The 21,884-nt window shown below is 47.3% G+C and overlaps 1 protein-coding gene across 1 annotated transcript; it reads right to left on the bottom strand.

Annotated features, from left to right (window-relative positions):
- Positions 1 to 320: 320 nt before the first annotated feature.
- CIPC (CLOCK interacting pacemaker) lies at positions 321 to 18,676 on the bottom strand. Its single transcript, XM_036239904.1, has 4 exons — positions 18,564 to 18,676; positions 11,933 to 12,120; positions 7,781 to 7,950; positions 321 to 3,773 (listed from the first exon to the last, which is right to left on the bottom strand). The coding sequence occupies exons 2-4, from the start codon at positions 12,066 to 12,068 to the stop codon at positions 2,883 to 2,885; spliced, it is 1,197 nt and encodes a 398-aa protein (XP_036095797.1). The 5' UTR covers positions 12,069 to 12,120; positions 18,564 to 18,676; the 3' UTR covers positions 321 to 2,882.
- Between the last annotated feature and the right edge of the window lie 3,208 nt (positions 18,677 to 21,884).

Here is a 21,884-nt window from a genome sequence, read left to right as displayed (position 1 = left end):
CACTTAAAAATTCTACTTGTGAAACTGTTAGATCAGATTAAAGAAATCATTGGACTGTGTTCTCCTCTCCTCCCAACCTACCCTGTATAAACCTCCAAGACTCGGGGGAACACTGGGCCGCTCACTGGCCTTATGGTTGCTTGCATTCCCTTTAAATTCACACCGGTGAGAGTCTGAAAGATGAATTTCTACAAGTTCAGTATCTAATCCCAACATGCCCAAATGATACGAGTACATACGTTTGAAACTTAAATCAATTCAAATATTTACTCTAGGTTTCACTTAGTATTTTTAAGCAGTCATGAAGCAAAAAGGCCAAATAGCTTTCAAGTGACTTTTATTTTTCTCTGATATTTCACAGTCAATTTCTACAAAACTTCATACTTCCTCAAAAGAATTCACATTTGGTAAATAAATCTCTACCCTAAAAAATTCATAGCTGGAAAAACACTTTGATATATGCATGAGAGTTACTTTTCTGCTGAAGGAATCAGTCAAGTCAGCCAATACTATAATCAATAAACAGCAATGAGAGTAATAAATTACAATGTCATTAAACTCCATTCCCATAACCAATTTAATCAGCAGTTTTTTCTAGATGTGTTTCGGTATTGCCAACAAAATGTGCCAGGAGTTCTCTTAAGGACTAGTTTGAGCTACGGATGGCTTCGCACGTTCAGGAAACAGCAGCTCTGCCACAGGACATCATACAGGACCAGGTCATCGCTACCTGCAGCCTTGTGCAGCCAACGAGGTCTTCCGGTCCACTCCAAGGTTCCTGCCTTTGCTGATCTGGCTCTGGCCCCAAATGTCTGCTAGCTTCCATGGATTCTCCTTCCAAGATCTAGCTTCTCCACTTGGCTTCACCGGCCTACAGCTCCACTAGGGAAAAAGCACCTGTGCTAAGAGCTTAGCGAGACTCCAGCACCAAGTTACAAGACCAGAGGAGAGCCGTGAGGATCAGTGCCGGCTTCCAACATCTTTTACCACGACCGGAAGGGAAATGCAAACCTGAATCTAGGAAGAAGAGTTCAAGAGGCTCAGAGCTCCACAGAGGGTTTTTCCAATGGAATAAATTTGGTTCTCAGCAATTGTGTTCAGATTTTTGACACTCATTAAGACTCATGACTCGTGCCCAGGCTGTTCTGAATGCACCTGTCTCTACAGCTCTGCTGCCAAACACATTCTGCCAAAAAGGAAGCTTCCTAGCATGGTGCGCACAGCAGAGCTGCTGTAGTCCCAGAGATTCGGAGAGGCAAAGCGGCTAGGCCAAGACAAAATTATTTAAAGGAGCCGCTTCTGCTTAAAGACACAATGGCTCTGAATTTTGAAACTTCCAGAAAGCAAATGGCAGGTAATAATTCTGCAGTGATCGGGGAGTCTAGAGATTTTACTAACTTGTTTATTTCTAAGTTGGTCTTACCTAACTCATACATGTTTGAGAACAAATTGAGGCGATCCAAAGCCTCATAATTTTAAAACTACGTCCGAGTTACCACCACCTGGCAAATCTGGGCTTTAGCTTTTCTTGGCCTTGTTAAAACTCGAACATTTTCCTGCGGAAAAGCTGGTTATCCCAAAGTTAGATTCTCTAGAGGAAGGAATTTTCTAGCCAGAGAAGCTGGAAGCTTTCCTGGGAATCCAGTCCGCCTTCACAGCGAAGGGGAACGAAGGTGTACCGGCTGTGAGCTGCCGTCGCAGCCTCCGCTCCCAGGCGAAGCCGCATGAGCAGCGCCCGCCTCCGGGTCTGCTGCCAACAGCACCGCACGCAGGGCAGGAACACAGGAGCCGCCCCTGACCGCGACACCTCACTGCAACACGCGCGACAATGAGAACTTGGGGGGCAAAGACTGGTGAGAATGTTTTCCAATTTTGTGGGCTTATATTTCACAACCTCAGGATGGTTTTAATCCCAAGTCTATTGAGCTTAGTAATCACTTATTTCCTCTTTTAGAAAACAAAAGAAGAAAAAGTGGCAGGAGGGGTTAATTTACACCACTTGCTAACTCACTCTCAGAACCATGAAGCCAGCTTTAAGATTTTCACACAAAAAACAAGTTGCATTGTTTCAAAAGGAGAAAAAAAGCACAAATTGCCAGAATATTCCAGCCCCTGACCAAGAGATACCGACCATATGTTTCTTCAGACTCTAACTCAAAAAAGCAACGCGTCGACTGTAATTCCAGATGGTACTGAATCCGTTCCACACTTTAGAAATCTGAAGTTATTCTGCCTACCAGTTTAAGGGAAGAGAAACCTGGTTGATGAAAGTGTCAGAGTTAAAAGGTACAACCCTTTCCCCTTGACTTTCAAGTTTAAGAAAACACAACTTTAAGTGACTGTGTGCACCCAGGGCCCAGAGCATTTTAGGTTTCGCCTAGATGCCACAGTGCCTTAAGGAATGCAAACACACCTCCTCTTACTTTTCTCTAAGATATTCAAGGGAAGATCTATGAAGGGTTCCTTATGTCACCTACTCCCTGGCTTGACAGGTGTCACTCGGTATATTCATCCATGTCACTGCACCTCTGATCAAGGTGAGTGAGTGGGATGGTGGGAGGTGACAGCTAGAACCCCACACACTCATCTCTCCTGCTGTGCCCCGTGATCCATATAAGTGCCTGCAGGCTAAGGAAAAGGGACTCAAGGACGCCCCGAATCTGAGGTCCTCAGTGGAACAGAGATGTATGTAAATTGTACATAGACCACAGGTTAAGACAGCAGCCAGGTATTGGCATGTGGCTGCGTAAGTGAACCGCTCAACAGTTTAAGTGCAGAAGGAAAAGCTCTTACACAAGCTTTAGGAAACAGGAGTAAGATAACAGCAAGAGTTAAAAAAAAAACAAAAAAACCCTCAAGTAACAGGAAATCTGCCTTCTGTGCTATATGTCTGGGTGATCAGAGAACGCTTCTAGGTCACTGCCAGCATGACCAGACCCGGATGATAACGATGCCTGCAGCCTGGCCCATGCCTGAGGAGCCCTGCTCTTGGCGGCCTCTACAAACAGCTGGGTCTGCTCCTTTAGCTGGTCCAGCTCCAGCTGTGTTGCCTGGTTCTGACGGATCAGCTCCTTGGTTTTCAAGGTGATCTCCAGCAAGCCGGACTTGTGCAGGACCACTAGGGTGTTCTGAAAGCGCCTGTGCTTGCTGTGCCGCTGCTCTGGGAAGATATCTGGGCTGCGGCACAGGTGCTCCGCGGCCCACAAAGGCGAGCTGTAAGTAGCTGGCAGTGGTGAAAGGGGGGAGCTGCTCTCTAACCCATGCAGAGTGCTGTCTGATGCACAGACAGGGCTGGCGGGGGAAGCAAAGGTCAGACTGGGAGCTTTAGCCACGTGGCTGCTGGACACCGGCTGAAGAGTCTGTGGACTTCCGCCTGCCACCAGGGAGGGCACACCCTGCAGAGCCGAGTCCTCCGCCAGCCTGGTGCTGGGGGGCGCTGCCGTCGGGGGACTGGAGGACACAGCAGCCGTCTTGGCAGGCTCACTGGCAGGCAGGCTCGGCCCAAGTCTCTCGGTACAGACTTTCTTCTGCACTCCACATTCTCTTTCTTTCGGGCTGAGGGAAAGGCCCCTCTTGCCCGGGTGCGGGGCTATTTTGGTGTAAGAATTCAGAATGGGCAAGTAGTTCCTGGAGTCAGACCTTCTCTCGGCCGTGTGGCATGGGCTGACAGGAGACGGCGCCGGCGGGTGAAGGAACAAGAGCTGCGGCTGCGCTGAGATCACTTCGAAGGAGGGCTGGACGGTCCACGACTGGAGCTGGGACGAGCTGCTGCCCTGCAAAGACCAACACAGCATGCTACTCGTGCTGCGGAGGGAGGCCCCGGGCTGTCAAGGGCGAAGCAGAGACTCACAACGTCAGAGCTTCCCTCACATCCAGCGGGTTAAAAATCCATCTGGGCCCTGGCCAGTTTGGCTCAGCGGTTAGAGCGTTGGCCTGAGGTCCAGAGAGACCCGGGTTCAGTTCCCGCTAAGGGCACATACCTCGGTTGCAGTTTGTCCCCGGCCCTGGTTGGGTTGTGTGGGTGGCAGCCACTCGATGTGTCCCTTCACGATGTTTCTCTCTCTCTCTCTCTCCCCCACTCTGTCTGAACAAAAAATGGAATAATGTCCTCAGGTAAGGATAAAAAAAAAAAATTCCATTTGGGCGTGCTACTGTAACTTCTTTCTTTCTTACTTTTCCTAAGGGAAAACTCGAGGAAATACTTATTTTTATTCAAGTGCTATCACTCAGGAAAAGACATTGTAGGAAGGTGAAGTAATGATATAGTTAAGGGCACAACTGAGGCAATAAAAATATGGGCAGTACAATTTCTTGACTAAATGTGACTTTACACCAGAGTCCGTCCTCATTTAGTTACATCTGGACCCTCTTTTACCTGAATGCAATTTTTTTTTTAATCCTCACCCAAGGACATTCTTCCATTTTTTGTTCAGACAGAGTGGGAGGAAGGGAGGGAGAGGAAGAGAAAGAGAAACATCGATGTGAAAGGGACACATCGAGTGGCTGCCACCCGCACGACCAACCAGGGCTGGGGACAAACTGAAACCGAGGTACATGCCCTTAGCGGGAACCGAACCCGGGTCTTTCTGGACCACAGGCTGACGCTCTAACTGCTGAGCCAAACCAGCCAGGGCTGAATGCAACTTTTGATTAAGAAGTTACATATTGTCAGGAGTCCATGGGCCTCCCTTTTAAGGCAGTGACACCCAACAATCATAAAAATGCTCAAGATAATAAGAGTTATCAGGTATTGTGCTTACTACACAAGCTAGTACTGTGTGTGATGTTTTACATGGGTTATTTCCGTAACAACCCACGAGGTAATCATCACTTCCCTTCAATAAATAGAAAAGTGAGGCGTAGAAAGTTGAAATAACTTGCCCTGGCTGGTTTGGCTCAGCGGTTGAAGTGTCGGCCCGTGGACCAGAGAGTCCTGGGTTCGGTTCCCACTAAGTGCATGTACCTCGGTTGCAGTTTCTCCCCGGCCCCGGTTGGGGTTGTGTGGGTGGCAACCAGTCGATGTGTCTCTCTCATGTCGATGTTTCTCTCTCTCTCTTCCTCCCACTCTCTCTGAAGACAAATGCAAAAATGTCCTCGGGTGAGGATAAAAAAAAGTTGAAATAACTTGCTGTAAGTCAACAAGATACTAAGAGATGCAACAGGGATGACTCTAAAACCCATCCTAACCATTCTGCTGCACTGCCTTTGTCATATTATTCTCTGTTATACATTCTTATTTTTAAAGTACTGATGCAGATGGAAATCTAACAAAGAAGGGCATAGCTAGCTACTTCCAATATTTAAAAGCCAGTCCAGTTCCAACTTGGTCCCAAAGATATGAGTGTCGAGCCTAGGCAGAGAGCAAGCCCACCAGAGGTTCTTCTCCTCCGTGGGGCAGTCATTAGACTCAGCTGAAGAAAGCTATGTCCCACGCGTGCACACATTTCAGTTTCTTCATGCGTGGCTAGGAACTTCAGGCCAGCTATAGTCCATCTCCTGTGCAAAGGTTGGGATAACCTGTAGAGTCCATTCTGGTGCCCTCTTGGTATTCAAATGGACTCTGGAATGTACACAAGCAAGCAACGCTAGGCCTAGCACCGTACTTCCCTGTCAGAGGAGACCCAGAATCAGGGACCTTTCAAAGTGGACATCAGCCCAGTTCAGCTCAGTCAGAAGCAAACATCAGCCTAGTCCCCGAGTCACTCATGCCCCAAGGGTGGACCTACGAGGCAAACAAATCCAGAAAGTATCTATTTCACTGCTTTCCTAAACTGATGGCACCGGAGTCTTCCTGGTGCTGCTATGCCCACTGCTATGATAGACACTTAACTTCCTGGTTCTAATTATTAGATTTTACAATATATTATTCATGTGAAATGACTGTGGAAATCTGGGACAAGGTTTTAGACTTGGCTACAATCTCAGAATCATTTCACATGGAGCCTTCATGTTGAAGATGAAGAAACTGAAGTCTAGGGCGGTTAAGTAACTGTGCGCAAGGTCACACCATTGAGCGGCAGAACTGGAATCAGACCCTCGAAAGAAAAATATCTAAAACCAAGACATTATACAATATACAGATTTTAAAAAGTATGTCACTATTTTAATCTTGAAATGTGCCGGATTCTAACATGTGCGAAAGAAACAAGACGAGTCCTGGCCAGTGTGGCTCAGTTGGTTGCGCATCGTCCTGTGCACCAAAAGGTTAAGGGTTTGATTCCCAGTCAGGGCACATGCCCAGGTTGTGGGCTCAATCCTCGGTAGGGGGCATGCAGGAGGCAGCAGAGAGATGTGTTGCTCTCACATTGATGTTCCTGTCTCTCTTTCCTTCTTCCCTTCCTCTCTTTCTAAAGATAAATTAAATAAATAAAAAATCTTAAAAAAAAAAAAAAGAAAGAAAAGGAAAAACCAGATGAAACTCCTACACTGCTCCATTGGGTCAGCCGGCCCCCAGCCGCCCCTCTCCACGTGGAGCCCAGCAGCCTTCCGCAGGCCTTTGTGCTGGACAACGCCGCTCTGCTGGAAAAGCCTCCTCGCGCCTGCACTGTGGGAGCCAGCCTGTCTACAACAAAGGCATATAAACAAGACACCAGGAAGGGACAGACAAGGGGGTCAGAGAGGAGGGCAGGAAGAGAAAGAGCCAGGAGAAAGGAAGCCCTGAAAAGCATTACGGAGCTGGTGACACCTGGACAAGCTCATTTGGGCCCCATTACGTGTCTTTAGTCTCTCTCTCCATTTCAGTAAGGAGAGCTGTTCTTCCCGCTGAGATGTGATTTGCCAAGCAAAAATCTTCAAATTCTGTTTCCAAACTCACCAGGTTGCCTTGTTGAAAATCAGTTTGTGCTCCTCAGATATAACTAGGTAATAGTTAAGACGTTAAGGTTTCATGTCAGGCTATGTATGTTCTTATATACACATATAGCCATGTATGTTCTTATACCTAAGGTGGGAAGGTCAGTATCATAAAACCAATTTCATATGTCACTAGCTTTAAGCAGCCTCACCAACGGACCCATGTGAGAGCTGATATATTTTAGAGCAAAGCAGGGTCAAGTTAAATGTTCTTGAACCCAGTTCCTATGATTCAGTTCTCTGTTTCAAACATGGGGGGGCTTAGATTTTCATCTAAATCCTCTTTTCTTGCATGTCTGGATAATAATCACATATTATGCACAGTTATGTAATCAAGGCCCAGACGGGGTGTTTTGCAGCTCCACAGCAATGCTGTACAGACTCCGCTGGGACAGCCATACCTAAACCAGAGAGCTGCTTTTTCACGAAGGACACTCCTTTGGCTGACTACTAAGAATAGGCTCAGAATGTGACATGAGAAACATGGAAATTGCCTCTACTTCTCAAACAAATAATGCATGCTACATTTCTAAATTCCCAGGGCATTTCAAATTAAAAAGAGATTCTTTTGTTTATACCCTAAATTCCATGATATATTACTCTGCATTATGAAAGTTATGACATTTCTGCTTGGATCTTTTATACATGACTAAAGAATTCCGGTGTTCTTTTGGACAAACTAGGGATACAGAAATAAAATCGTCTTGCTGTCTGGAAAATGAGAACACATGTCATGCTTCTTGTCGCCCTTTTCAAAACACTGTCAGTACTTGAAAGAAAACATCCTCTCCCTAAGACCGAGTACTGTCAGTGTGGGTCTAGCAGTCTGCTTCTGAAATCTCTCCTGGGCAGAGAGGGTGAGCCTCTGTACACAGGAAGCTCGGGAACCCTCATCTGCAAAAGCATCGGGAGAGACATTCCTCCTCACCTGTCTGACCAGCACGTTCTTCATGACGACCATGGGGGACAGTGTAGGGAAGGCGCTGCTTGCAGACTTGGAGCTCTGTCTTGGCCTGTCTTCCCGGCTCCAGCCTAAGGCGCTCAGCATGTCCTCGGACTCCATCTGCTCCACGGAGCTCAGACATTCCGAACTCCCATCTGGTAGGCAGAAAACGGTCAGTTCACCCAGGCTCGATTCTAGGGGCCCTTGACCAGGCCTCCTAGGGAGCGGTGGGACGCCCTTGAAATTGAGTGGAACATTTGTGAGATGGGTTTTTGTGAATTTTTCTGAGGAGAGGGTCTTTAACTTTCATTGGATTCTCAATGGGATCCATAGTTATCACTTCTGCTGTTCCCTCTACCCAGGCAGGCACCTCTTTGTTGGTGCCCTAAGTGCAGGAGTGTGCTTACTGGGGACCCTGCACATCAGGTGACAGAAACTCTCCAAGGCAAAGAAAATAAGATTGCCCTCCATGAAATCCAGCAAAAAGGACTTAAATAGCTACCTGCTAGAGCAAACCCAGAGACTGCTGTAACCCTGTCATAAGGAGACTGGGGATCCCCTAAATGCTCATCAAGGACCTCAGAGTAATCTGGATGAGGCAGGCCTGGAATGTGACTTTAATTTAAACGAGTGCAGCGGTCAATACTTGCACTTAAATCAGAATCTCCAGTGACACTGTTTAGAAATTACAGATATTGGGGTCCTCCCCTCAGTCTAATGAGCTGATTTATCTGGTGTCTAGGCAGGTATTATTTTCACAAAACACAAGTAATCCAACCATGCACGTCTAGTTAAGAACCATTAGGCTGCCCTGACCAGGTTTGCTCAGCGATAGAGCGTTGGCCCTCAGACCAGTAAGTCTCGGGTTCGATTCCAGTCAAGGGCACGCCCCTTGGTTGCGTTTGTCCCCGGCCCTGGTCAGGGTTGTGCGGGAGGCAGCAATACTCGATGTGTCTCTCACTCCGATGTCCCCCCCCCCCCAACGCTATCTGAAGATAAATGGAAAAAGTATCCTCAGATGAGGACTAAAAAAAAGGACCATTAGGCCAGAAACAAAGGCCTCAGGAGTTAAGTGCATACCTGGTGCCTGGGTCTTCGTTCCTAAATGCCATTCTCATGGAAAGGAAACCAGGCTCCTTGGATTCCAAGTCTTTGGCAGGGAAGGTACAAAATGAGCCTGGACATCTTACTGTCCCAGAAAGCAAGGAAATACTCAAACAGAAATGAAGGCATGTCGAAAAGACACAGGGGCTACTAGAAGGGACTCCCACTGGCCAAATCTAGAACAATCTGAGTATCAAAAAGAATATTAATAATGAACTGACAAACTGAATTACAAAAGAATTCCATGAACCACAGTGATACTCAAAAAAACGGGTTGGAGGAGAGAAAGTGCTTCTTTACAGAAGAATGTCAGCTAATAAAATGTACAAGGAATAATATAATTAAATCATCATTTTTTTATTGATTTTTAGACAGAGTGGGAAGGAGGGAGAAAGAGAGAGAGAGAAACATTGGTGTGAGAGAGACACATCGACTGGTTGCCTCCAACCCCGACTGGGGTGGGGATCAAACCCGCAACCAAAGTACGTGCCCTTGACCGGTAATAGAGTCCGAGACACTCTGGTCCATGGGCCAACACTCTAACCGCTGAGCCAAACTGGCCAGGGCTAGATCATCCTTTTTAAACAACAAATGTAGTAACTGATTCAGGCAAGGATCAATGGATGCTAAAATCACAGGTCGAGAGTTTGTTGGGGAACAGAATAGTCACAAATCTCAAAATATCATCTCATAAGTTGCTTAAAATTACAGAGAAAAAAACTTGTAATAATTAAGTTGCTTATTTTACAATAAAGACATCTGGTATATGCTACCTTAACCAAGTGTAAATACCACCTTAACCAAGTGATCAACCAGAGTATCACCAAGAATAAGACAAACTTAGGAGTCTCCTTTTCAGTGCAATAAGGAGATATAACAGAAAAAAACACAGTAGTCTGGTAAAAAATGTTTATCGTGATTCTAGTAATGGGGAAGCTACCAGAAAAATCCAGAGTGTGGCACATTCTACAAAACAGGCCTAATTCATTCAAAGATGTCAATGTCATAAAAAAGGGGAAAAAGGGAAGGACAGAAAAGGAAAGATGAGGGAGCTGTTCTAGACTAAATGAGACTAAAAAGACAGGACAACTAAATGAAGTGTACAATCTTCAATGGACCCTGGACTTAAAACAGACAGACAAAAAGACTCATGGCTATAAAGGACACTGCTGGAACCACGGGAAAACTCTGGATATGGATCATAGCTAATTAAAAATCACAGATTACATCATACTCTAAGGTAACTGAAGTAACTCAAGCAGTGACAAAATCACTGGCACCTGGCCCAGGTGTGGCTGGAGGCACTCACTGGGGTCCCTTTCTGGAGCACAACCAGTCTGATTAGTTTTAACAGTGCCTTATGTGTGAGCAGCACAGTACGTCTTAAAACTCTTCTACACAGAGTTAATACGGAAACTATCAGGAACACCATTTTGGGACATATTCCAAAACCACCAGCCTGAAGTTGTTGGAAAGAGAGGTACCAAAATGTCTAAAGTACTGAAATAAGCCCTGGCCGGTTTGGCTCAGTGGTTAGAACATTGGAGTTCCGGGTTCAGTTCCTGCTAAGGGCACTTACCTCGGTTGCAGTTTGTCCCCGGCCCTGGTTGGGGTCGTGTGGGTGGCAACCACTTGATGTGTCTCTCTCACGTCGATGTTTCTCTCTCTCTCTCCCTCCCACTCTATCTGAAGATAAATGCAAAAATGTCCTCGGGTGAGGATAAAAACAAACAAAAATAAAAAAAAGTATTGAAAAATGGTGGTAGGATGATAGATAATGTTTATACTTTTCTTTGCGTGTTTCTACATTTCTAAGCTTCTACAATGAGCATGTATTACCTTTGTGATATGAAAAACAGAAGAAAGCGAACATGATGTTAAAAGAAAACACAGAGACAATAAGCCCGCACTGTTTCCCCAATCTGTCTGATAACACAAATCACCACTTACCAAAACTAAAACCCACATTCCAGGCCCTCCCCCAAGACCCTCAACATCCCAATGGAGGAGCGGGGTCTGGTGAGCAGCATTCTTAACAAATGCCCTAGGATGAGGCAAGCTTGGGAACAATGCTGAGCAATAGGGAAGAAAAACCCAAAGGGCTACACGTTGGCCCTCCTCCCCAGACTGTCCTTATTCTCATCCCTTGGTCAGTAGGTGCTCTGTTCCTCTCTGAGCAACAGTCTATTTATAATCTGGTTTCTCACGCAGCCTGCCTACAGTGAGAAGATATGATATACTAATCTGAGAGGCAGATCCAGCATTCCTAAGAGCCGTATTTCTCACAATAAGTTAATGAATCAATAGGATGCACTGTTTAGTCTCTGTGAGGTTGGGTGACATAAATCTTTCTCTAGGAGAGGGCTCCACCCCAGGATGCCAACCCGGCCAGAATCCCTAGCATCACCTTTCTGCATCCCCTGGGCCAAAATGTTGACATTAGAGCCAGAGTCTCGTGTCAAGCAAGCCACTATCCTCAGACCTGCAACTAAAAAAGAGCCTCGGCACGAAATCGAAAGTTTCAGGGGTATGCGGCAGGCCCTTTCGGGTTTAGACAAACCAGTAGGAAAACTGTCTCCTTCCTCGTCTCCCACAGCTAAGTCTGGAACTGGGCGAGGAGGCTCACAGTTCAAGTACAAAATGCATGGATACTGGAAGGGTGGGCTGTAAAGGGGAAACAGTTTAAACACAGCAGAATTACTTTCTCAGCAAAAAAGTTATCTTAACAAAGTATATATTACTTTTGTTTAATTTGTTGTATGGTGACAACATGCAGTAACCATTTAGCAATGTAAGATTTAAAACTGAGAGTCTGAATTGAAAAAGGATGTCAAATCATTCCTTCAGAATTAACCCCATGGTGACTCTGATGGGTACCCTGCCATATGGCACCAGAAATTACCATTTTAGGAGATTAGATATTTATTATTCTGTCCGTGAGCTTCCCAACCTTATCATACAAATGAGTTTTAGGGAGGACCATTTTCAGGCAAATCATTCATTACAATGCAAAAATAACACGGTATTTTTAACCTGAAAATCCAGAGTCCTTGTCAGACTCGGCCGCTGCCATGCCGAGTTGACGAGCGACTTTTTTCATCTCTGTGCCTTTGCCTAGTTTGGCCGAGAGTCTTCTGGGGCTCTCTCTGGGCGGGTTTTTCCTCTCCATGTTTTATTGGGCTGGAAGTGAATTCACCAGTACTCTTTTCATCTGGATTGCCCTGTGAAAAACAACAATTACATAAGAAGTCACTGCCTAGAGAGCTGAAACAGGTGACCGAAATGGTGAGTAAAGAAAGGGCAAAGAACACTGGCCTCACCCACTTCCTCTGCATTTTCTCAGGTCTCAACCGAAAAGGCTTCAAGTGTACTAAACAGAAGGGTTTCCACCCGAAAGGAGGTTCTCTGTCCTCCCCCTGCCCTCTACATCCATTACAAATGCAAGGCACACACACCGCGCTGACTGGGGGCTCTGAAGCGGCTAACAAAGGCACATTTGATTAGGTTTCTGGGCCGGGTAACTCACGCTGCTCCCTGAGGGAGGCGAGCAGAGGGAATGCCCATCTGGGACAGGGCTCGCTTTCCCAGGATACATCTGCCGGCTCCTGACTTCTTGCCACCTCCCATAGTGTCTTTTCTCAAATTAACCTTTCACTTCTTTGGATGTTTTACTGAACACAGTAAAAACAACAACTTTTATATGCATGCTACTTTCTGGCTTTAAAAGCACTTTCATGCACAAATAAGATTATAGAATAGTGCTTTGCTTCTACAAAAGCCCACAACATTGAAATGCCATCTCACTCGAGCCTCACCTCCTCCTCTATTGTTATCCCATTTTACAGAGGAGGAAGTTGAGGTTCAGGTAAGTTACATTCAGTCATTTAAAGATATTTATCAAGTGCCTACTATGAACCAGGCATTGTGCTAGGACTGGGGATATAGGGTGAATCGAATAGACATGGTCTACCTTCCTGAAGCTTACACTCTAGAGAGAGACAGACAGTAATCAAGTAAGCACACAATTAATTACTATTTTGATAACAACTATGATGGAGAGGGGCTAATAGTCTGGGAGGACAGGGAAGGGAAGGCTTTCCTGAGGAAGTGACGTAGCTGGGATCTGGAGGATGAGACAGAGTTAGTGGGAGTTAGCTAAAGTTCGGAAATTAGCTGGGGGAAGGGGCTGGTGGGGTGTGGAAGTGTGAAGCTGAAAGGCCAGGGAGGCTAGAGCACAGTGCAGGGGCAGAAGGTCACGTGACAATAGAAGGGTTGGTGCAGGCCAGACAGACAGTGCCTTGTAACGTGTTGTAAAGATTTTGGGTATTAAGAGTGATGGGAAGTCCAGAAGGATTTTAACCAGAAGAATAACAAGATCGGATCTGCATTTTAAAGCATCTGGATGCTGGACTGAGACTAAAGTAGGAAGAGGCCAAAGTGGCAATGAGATCATCTAGATATAACTACACTACCTTGTGGTCCCGGTGACTTAAGGTGGTGGCAGTGGACATGGAGAGAAGTGAACAGATTGGAGACATATTTAGGAGGCTGACTTGGGGGGCTCAGTGAGTGTATGTTGGGGGATAGATGGTGGAGCCAAGAGGAACACAAAAGATATGCAGTGGGGTGGCTAGGCTGGTTCAGTTTAGGCCATGTAGAGAGAAGCGACTGTGGGTCACCCGAGTGGAGATGCTCAGTAGGCTGTCATATGTACCTGCTGGGAGCACAGGAAGAAGCCTAGATTCGCCCCAGTGACACACGGCTAGTCCACAGCAGATCCATAACTAAGCTAACAGTTCAAAGAATTAGACAAATGAGCCCTTCAGAGGGCTGGCAGAGGCTACAAACATTCCAGATAGTTTAACAAGGCCATTTGAGGCACTGAGGAACGGCAGCAAGATAAGAACACAAGGAATATGACAGGACTAAAGACAACAGGAGGCCAACAAGGAAAATGATAATCATAATAAAACTGGGTAAACACTGGTCTCAATGTTTGTGTTCCTGTCAAATCCAGATGTTGAAATTCTCACTCCCAAAGATGATACAATTAGGAGGTGGGGCCTCTGGGAGAGGCTTACATCATGAGGGTGGAGTCCTAGTAAGGAGGATTAGTGCCTTATAAGAGGATCCAGAGAGATCCCATCCCTTCTACCGTGTGAGAATACGATGAGAACTCTGTGGCCAAGAAGAGGGCCTTCACTGACCACATCGGTGCCCTGATCTCAGACTTCCAGCCTCTAGAATCACTAGAAATAAATTATGTGGTTTGTTAGCCACCCAGTCTGTGATATTTCATTATAGCAGCCTAAGCAGACTAAGACAGTAACTGTAAGCGAAGCCTGGTGACATTTTAATTCACAATCCACTCGCACCTCCACCCACTCATCCTGAGTGCAGAGAAACACGAGGCCCCGGCCAAACGGCACTGTAGCTGGAGCACCCTGAAGTGCCAAGTCACAGCATCTCTGCTAATCAGGGTCTCGGGAAAAACATCAACTCCTCCAGGAGCAGAGGAGAGGGTTGAAGTAACATTAAAAAGAAGACAAGGAGTGTCCTTGAGCAACTCCCTTGCTCATACTTTTGCATACAGAAATGGACTAAAGGGACCACACACGGATCTGAATGAGACTCAACCTCACTTAAGGGAACTGGTTTCGCTATGTCAAACTAAGTACTCTGACAGGTCACAGGTTTAGTTCCATGTGCACACAAGAGAAACAATGGCACTGTCACATCTTGTACAGCACTAGGCAAAAGCAACATTCCTCTACTGGACGGCCAGGAAGTTCGACAGTATGAACAATGCCGCTTAAAGAATAGACTAAAATGTAAAAGTGTATCTCTAATGAAATAAGAATCTTTTTGTATGAAAACCAATAAATGTGCATAGTTTCATTTACTTGAAATAATACTGTCTGAACATGAATAGGAGGCTTCTCCAAAATGGAAGTAGATGTAGCTTGTGTATGGGCAATCAGACTTATCATCCAAGTCTGACCCTGCTTTTGATTTCAATTAGGAAAACAACTCATGTTAGTTGCAAATGATCAAGAACTTGACAAAATTTCATTCACATTATCTTATAAAATATGTATTATTTGCCCGACTGGTGTGGCTCAGTGGTTGAGCGTCAACCCATGCACCAAGAGGTCGCCAGTTCAATTCCTAGTCAGGGCACATGCCCAGATTGTGGGCCAAATTCCCAGTGGGGGCATGTAGGAGGCAGCCAATCAATGTTCTCTCTCATCGATGTTTCTATCTCTCTCTCCCTCTCCCTTCCTCTCTCTCTCTAAAATCAATAAAGGGAAAAAAAATTTTAAAAACACACAAAATATGTATTATTTTACAGGTATTTTAGATAAAACATCCCAATTTAGTCTTCTACAATCCTTGGGACAAGACGAGAAAGGTCTTGCTGCTGTTATTGAAGTGTACTCAATGGAGCTACAAAAGATACACAGGAATTTATTCTGACCCATCAAGAATATACAGTTCAGCCCTGGCTGGTTTGGCTCAGCGGTTAGAGCGTCGGCCTGCGTTCCTAAGAGACCCGGGTTCGGTTCCCGCTAGGGGCGCGTACCTCGGTTGCAGTTTGTCCCCGGCCCTAGTCGGTTGTGCAGGTGGCAGCCACTCGATGTGTCCCTTTCACATCGATGTTTCTCTCTCTCTCTCTGTTCCTCTCTCTCCCTCCCACTCTACCTGAACAAAAAATGGAAAAATGTCCTCGGATGAGGATAAAAAAAAAAAAGAATATACAGTTCAGCCCTGGCCAGTGTGGCTCAGCGGTCAGAGCATCAGCCAGAGAACCCAAGGGGTCGATTCCAGTCAAGGGCACATACCTAGGTTGCAGGGTCGATCCCTGGTCTCAGGGTTGTGTGGGAGGCAACCAATCCATGTGTCTCTCTCACATCAATGTTTCTCTCTCTCCCTCCCTACTTTCCATTCTCTCTAAAAACCAATGGAAAAATATCCTCAAGTGATGATTAACAAAAAATATACATATGTACAGGACCATGTTGATTGTGGAATCAAAATACTGAAACATTGACAAATTGGTTAAAAGGATAACAGATGCTAAAGTTTTAGATCCTGGGGAACTGGCAGTAGTTGAAAGTAAAACACAGTCTACTTTAAAATAGTAAATTAACTACTTTGGATGTGAAAGTGACTAAGAACATGAAAGCCTCTGTCCTAAGTTCTCGTTGTGCAGTGGAAAGCCTTAATGCCCATGGCAGTTCAAAAAAGAGGGAGAATGAAGGGCTACATCCCACCTTGACCTCTCCGCTCTGAGAGGGGAGGCACTTCCTTCCCAGAGTGGTACTTCGGACATCCAGTACCAGGGAACAACAGGCCCACTCATACACAGCACCAGATGAGGCTCCACGGGGAGCAGCAGAGGGATGGCATTACTTCTGGTGCTCTCAAACCCAGGGCCACACAAATGGCAGAGTCTGAACACCTCAAGATTTTTTTTCTCCTCAATATTATGTTACAATAAAGCTAGATGTTCATAAGCTGACTGTTGAAAATGGGTTACCAAGCTCTTACCCACTGTGCCATCTCTGCTTCCTGGTACAGACTGGAAACCACTAACATTGCCTTACAAACACCTCAGATCTTCATGTGCCTGACTCTGCATTAAAAGGACTCCAACTTAAGCTCCGCAAACTGTCAGAATCCACCCTAAATGGGCCTCTTAATAAGTGACAGGTAACACAGTGTCCAAAGGTTCCCAGGGAGAACAGTAACAGTACACACTAAAACTTACAATGGAAAGTGAATGTAAATACAGAGGCTCATATAAATAGGTATAAGATAAAATTCTAACAAGTGCTCCATAGCACTTGGCTCTTCTGTTTTTGCACTTCTAACATTAGTCTAATTATTTGTCTCCTCAACCCCAATAGTTGTTTTTCAATCTTTGCAACCTCAGCTCCCAACAATATGTGTGAGGTACTCAGCGGAATAATAAATTCCTACAAATCTCCCGTTCTGCTGAGCCTCGCTGACAGCCCTAGCTGCTTAGCTGTGAATGAAAGACCTGAACAGCTTGAAGGTCAAGATTCTGCATTTCCAAACACCATGGTCACCTCAAGATCCAACTTCCAGCTCTGGTCTCCTGCAGGAAGACCTCTTATTTACCCCTGATTCTAAAATAAAAATTCAGAGATAAATCCATCAACCAAATTAAAGGTTGGTCTAACCCAAAAACAATCTCTGATGATTTAGGCTTATGATAAAAAGGAGGCCCAAGGTTTACAAGAAAAGGATCTGAAATGTTGCTCTCAGATCTCTCCTTTTATAGATACTTGGCAACTCTCCTGAGAGCTCAAGTTCCCTTTAAAATGTGTCACATGTATAACACGGGTGCATGGACAGAGTTATGAGAAAAAAGCCCAACTGAAGACTTAAATACAATAAAGCGACAAGGCCATAAAAAATTAAGATGTTACTACCCAGAAAACCATGGGTAATCTCAGTTAGAATTATAAATACATTACTGGGTTTTCTCTGAAGTCATTTTCTCTTATTCTACATATTTGGAAATACCATTCTGGGAAAATGACTATGTATTTTACCAGAGAACAAACCCCTCACTCCCCTGAAATACCTAAATCTCTAATATTCATCTTTCACTTTACATCCATTTTCACCCTTCAACTTGACTGCAAAAACTCACTTTAAAGATCCTAAACCCCAACCCCGTACAATGTCCTCCGTTTAGCACGTGGAAGTGCTCACGCCAGTCTATTCCTGAGTAGATGGTTGGAGAACTTCCCTCAAATTCTCTGCTTCCAGAAGGGTTCACAGTAACAGTGCCCACCTCCCCACTGGCACCAGCCCACGCTGCATCTGTGCCAGACAGCAGGAGTACCCTCCAGGCATCCAAGCCTGCCAGCTCAGCAGGGCAGAACTGGACAGACCCTAGGACTGTGCTGTGACTGGCATACCACCAGCCTCCCAGGGCAAACGCCCAGGCAATGCATACTGCCAGGACTTAGGCAATAACAGGGAGTCTGACTTCGGCCTGTACCCTGGGCCTGGATCAGAGCTCCCCCAACCCACCCACTAAATCCTTACTTGGCACTTCTTCTCCACCTCCCCAACCCCTGGCACCATGCCTGGCCACCTGGCTACCCAGGAGAGAGAACCAGCAAGTAAGTGACAGCAGGTCGCTGGAAAAGACAGCACACCTGTGCCCCTGACCCAGAACGGGGCGCTACCCCCAACCCCAAACTGGAGTCCCAGGACCCTCACCTGGTTACGAGCTCCCGCACCCACTCAACTGCCCATTCCCTGCTCTCAGTTCACAGCCTGGCAGGAGGCCTCCAGGCTCCCCCACTGCTCGGAAGCCCAGCAGGCTGTTACCTCCAGGGTTAGACCAGGGCCCAGCCACGGGCACCTCTTCAAGCCCCTCTCGGTACACAGACCCCTCCTCACTGACATTCCCTCTCCCACGCAGTCCCACCCCTCACAGCCAAACCAACTAAATGGGGGAGAGACGCACACCCTCTGCTCCCACCGTTCGGTCCCCTGTCCACCAAAAGTCCTGGTTCTCCTTCTTGCCTACCTCGCGTCCCTTCTTTTCCCTAATCCCTCTCGTCTCCCCACGCTCCTCGCCCAAACGCTGTCCCGGTGCGCCCAGTGCTCCCTTTCTCACCTAGGGCCGGGGTCGCCACTCCAAGACCAGCCTGCGGGTCAAGTGGCGCATGCGCCCGCCCGGCCCCGCGGTTCCATGACAACCCAGTCGTCGCCTCGCCGGGTCCCGAGCAGTCCCCTCGGCCTCCCGCCCCTTTCTCCTCCCTCCGCCTCCGCGGAGGCTTCCGCCAGCCACGTGATCGGCTCGGAGGACCCGGCACCATGGAGACTGCGTGTTGTCCTCCTAGAGCGGCCCCTGGAGGCGCACGCTGTTCCCGCCTCCGCCGGAACGCGAGCCCCGCAAGCCTCTCAGGGAGCGCGGACGCTCCGGAGAGGTCGGCGCTCTGTCCGCAGAGCGCTGACGGCTCTATGGTTGCTTCCCAGGCGCCGTCGCCATTTTGTAGGGGGGACCTTGAGCCTGGAGCGGCGGGGGCACGGTTTCGAGGTGGGGTTTGGAGAAGCTTCTAGCCGACCTGGCAGGAGGCATGATTCTCCTGCCGAGGCGGCTGGAGCCTGGCTCTCGTTTTGTACGCTGGGACACCGTCAGGGTTGGGAACCAGCACCGGCCACGCCGACTGGCACGCGAGTCCATGGTGGCGTTGTCCCGCGTGGGAGGACAGGCGGACAGCCTCCCCGCCCACTCGGCCGGACGAAGGCGTGTCCCGGCCGCCCTGCGCGCCGCTCACGTTTTTGCCACGCCTGTCGAGGCGGCTGGCCGGCGCTCCCGGCGTCCCTCGTCTTCCCTCCAGACCGCGCTCCACGGGGCGGGCGGGGCGCGATCAGTGCTTTTGTGGGGTGACATCAGTCGTTTGATGTATGACTCACTTCGTCCCGTGCGAATGCCCGAGAAAGTGGGTTTTAAACGGAGGCTGTTCTCATGCCAGCTCTTGGTGAAGCGACACAAGGAAGACACGTGCAACCGCCGAAGAGTAAACGGGGTTGGGATCAGTTGAAGTTGTGATGCTTTGAATCAGTGAGGGTTACTCATTCGCTTAGAAAATACCCCATGACGGGTGAAAAAGGGGACGCAGTATAAAGAGGCTGACAGGAGGAGGCACGTTCTAGAGCTGCTTTGTCCAGTCGGGTAGTGCTAATCATTAGAAGGTATTGAACTAATTAAAATGAGAAGAAAAAAAAAATTCAACTTCTCAGATGTATTAGCAACAGTTCAAGTCCTCAATAACCACATGTCGCTAATCACTCCTTTATTGGACAGCCCGGACTAGAGCACATTGCCAGCATCACGGAAAGTTGCACTGAACAACACTGATTCTGGATAATGAAGCCGGGGAACTGGCCCTATGTAGGTAATCCAAGCCTTTCCAAGTGCTATTAGGTCACAGTTAATCACGTTAGTCCGCCAGACACGACAATGCTAATGCATCTCTAAGTATGAATGTATTAGCATAAACTCGACCAACAAATAATTGAAGCCTACAGCATGTAAGGCTTTTGTTTAGGGGATGTAGGGAGTACACACAACAGTTAACAATTATCAAGTAATTAAGAGCCAGGCAACTTGACATGCATTCTCTTAAGATGCCTCTACAAGTTTATGAGGTCGGTGCTATCATTTTCAGATGAGGGCATGTAAGTTGATGCCCAAGAAATCACAACTGCTAAGCCTGGGGTCTTAACCATTAAGCTACATTGCCTCTTTTTGAGGCAGAATAAAAGTGTTTGCCTTCAAATACCTAGAGTTTGAGGACTTTCAAGATGATGGTGGAGCAGGTGGAAGCTACACTAACCTCTTCCGGGGACCAAACTGGAATTACAACTAAAATATAGAGCAATCAACCTGAATAATCAACTGAAGACTAGCCGAAGAGAAGTCTTAAGATAAAGGATTTACAGAAGCCACATTGAGACTGGTGAGAAGGGGAGAGATGTGAAAGGGGCTGGCCCTGCTCCACACGCAGATGCTGAGATTCTGGAGGGATAGCTCAGCTGCAAAGGTCCCCCTGAGAAGACTGGGGGGGGGGGTCTCAACCCCAAGTCAGGCTCCCCAGAGCCTGGAAGAGGCACCCACAGAATATCTGGCTGGGAAAATCAGCAGAAATTCTGCCTGCCAGAGAGAGCCGGGGGAGTCTGTTAGAGACACAGAAGCCCTCTTAAAGCGCTAATGCACAAAATCTCATTTGCAGCAATTCACGCTGGGCTCTGGAGGAGGGAAGGCAGAGTAGACTAAGAGTCACATGAGGAGAGACTGGGATTTGTGACTCTGGGGAGAGAGCTGAAGGGATAGCAGCCAGGATCCCTGTGCTGAGTCACTCTCCCACGCTGCTGACTCCATCTTTCTTGGTAGAGTACTCCCCTCCATATAGCATCAGCCTGGGGGAACAATAGCCCAACCCTCTGGCCTCACTTTTGCCCCACCCTGCAGAGCTTACACCCTGCTGAGGAATCAGCTCATTGGGCCAGGATATAGAGGTCTGGGCAGACACAGAGGGTGTCAGTGACTGAGTTGTGTGGCTTTGGGGGCAGGGGCCATTCCTCTCACTTTCCTGTGAATCTGAGTGGTACCTCCCCCTCACAAGAGATGTACTGGCCCCACCCTTTTGACTGAGATCAGGCTCCTGGTAGGATCTGGGACAGACTGAGTTGCATGGGGTCCGTTTTCTCTTTGCATGCCCAAATCTTGGTCTGTTTGGGCCTAGTAAACTCTGCTGGCCTCACCCTGATGATGCCCTGAGACTCTGCCCTACCACAAAGGTGTGTGAGCATCTAGAGGGTGGCAACTAGACTTGGCATACGCTGGGACATTTGACTCAGCATTAGCACCAAGTTTGACTCTATCAGTCTGGGGAACACCACTCACCCCTACTTCATGCAACTTGAGTACTGACAGAGGTTTTATTCAGTTACTGAGCCTAATAGACAGCCAGCAGGCAGAGGAAAACCTCAGGGTGCCTTGGGACCTGCTTCTGGGCCTGGTGCTGGTAAAAAGCCACGTTGGTGCATAGTTTGGTCCTCCCCGCACACACTGAGGCCCAGCAGAGGTAGTTATAAACTGTGGATTTCTTTGTAGTTCCAGATAGGTTGACCATGGCCAGTCACAGGAAGCATCTGACATTGGCCTGCACCAGACTCCCTCCTAAGAGGCTCCAGAACCAACACACCCAGTGGCCAGCTTCAGACATCATCAGAGCAGGATCCAATTAGCTTCGCAAGTGGCGTATCCAAAGGGGGAATCTCAGCAGGCACCAGACTGTGCTGAGGTGAATTCTGCTTCGTGTGGTCAGCACCTGCACAGCAGCTCATAAACTGAAGTACAGGTTGATCCTCACAGTCAGCCAGCCTGAGGGTTGACTCCATGCATGATTGGGTCAATAACAAGCCTCAA

This window comes from Molossus molossus, unplaced genomic scaffold (assembly GCF_014108415.1).
Source record: "Molossus molossus isolate mMolMol1 unplaced genomic scaffold, mMolMol1.p scaffold_m16_p_1, whole genome shotgun sequence".
Classification (NCBI taxonomy): domain Eukaryota; kingdom Metazoa; phylum Chordata; class Mammalia; order Chiroptera; family Molossidae; genus Molossus; species Molossus molossus.
This window is presented reverse-complemented; position numbering and strand designations above follow the sequence as displayed.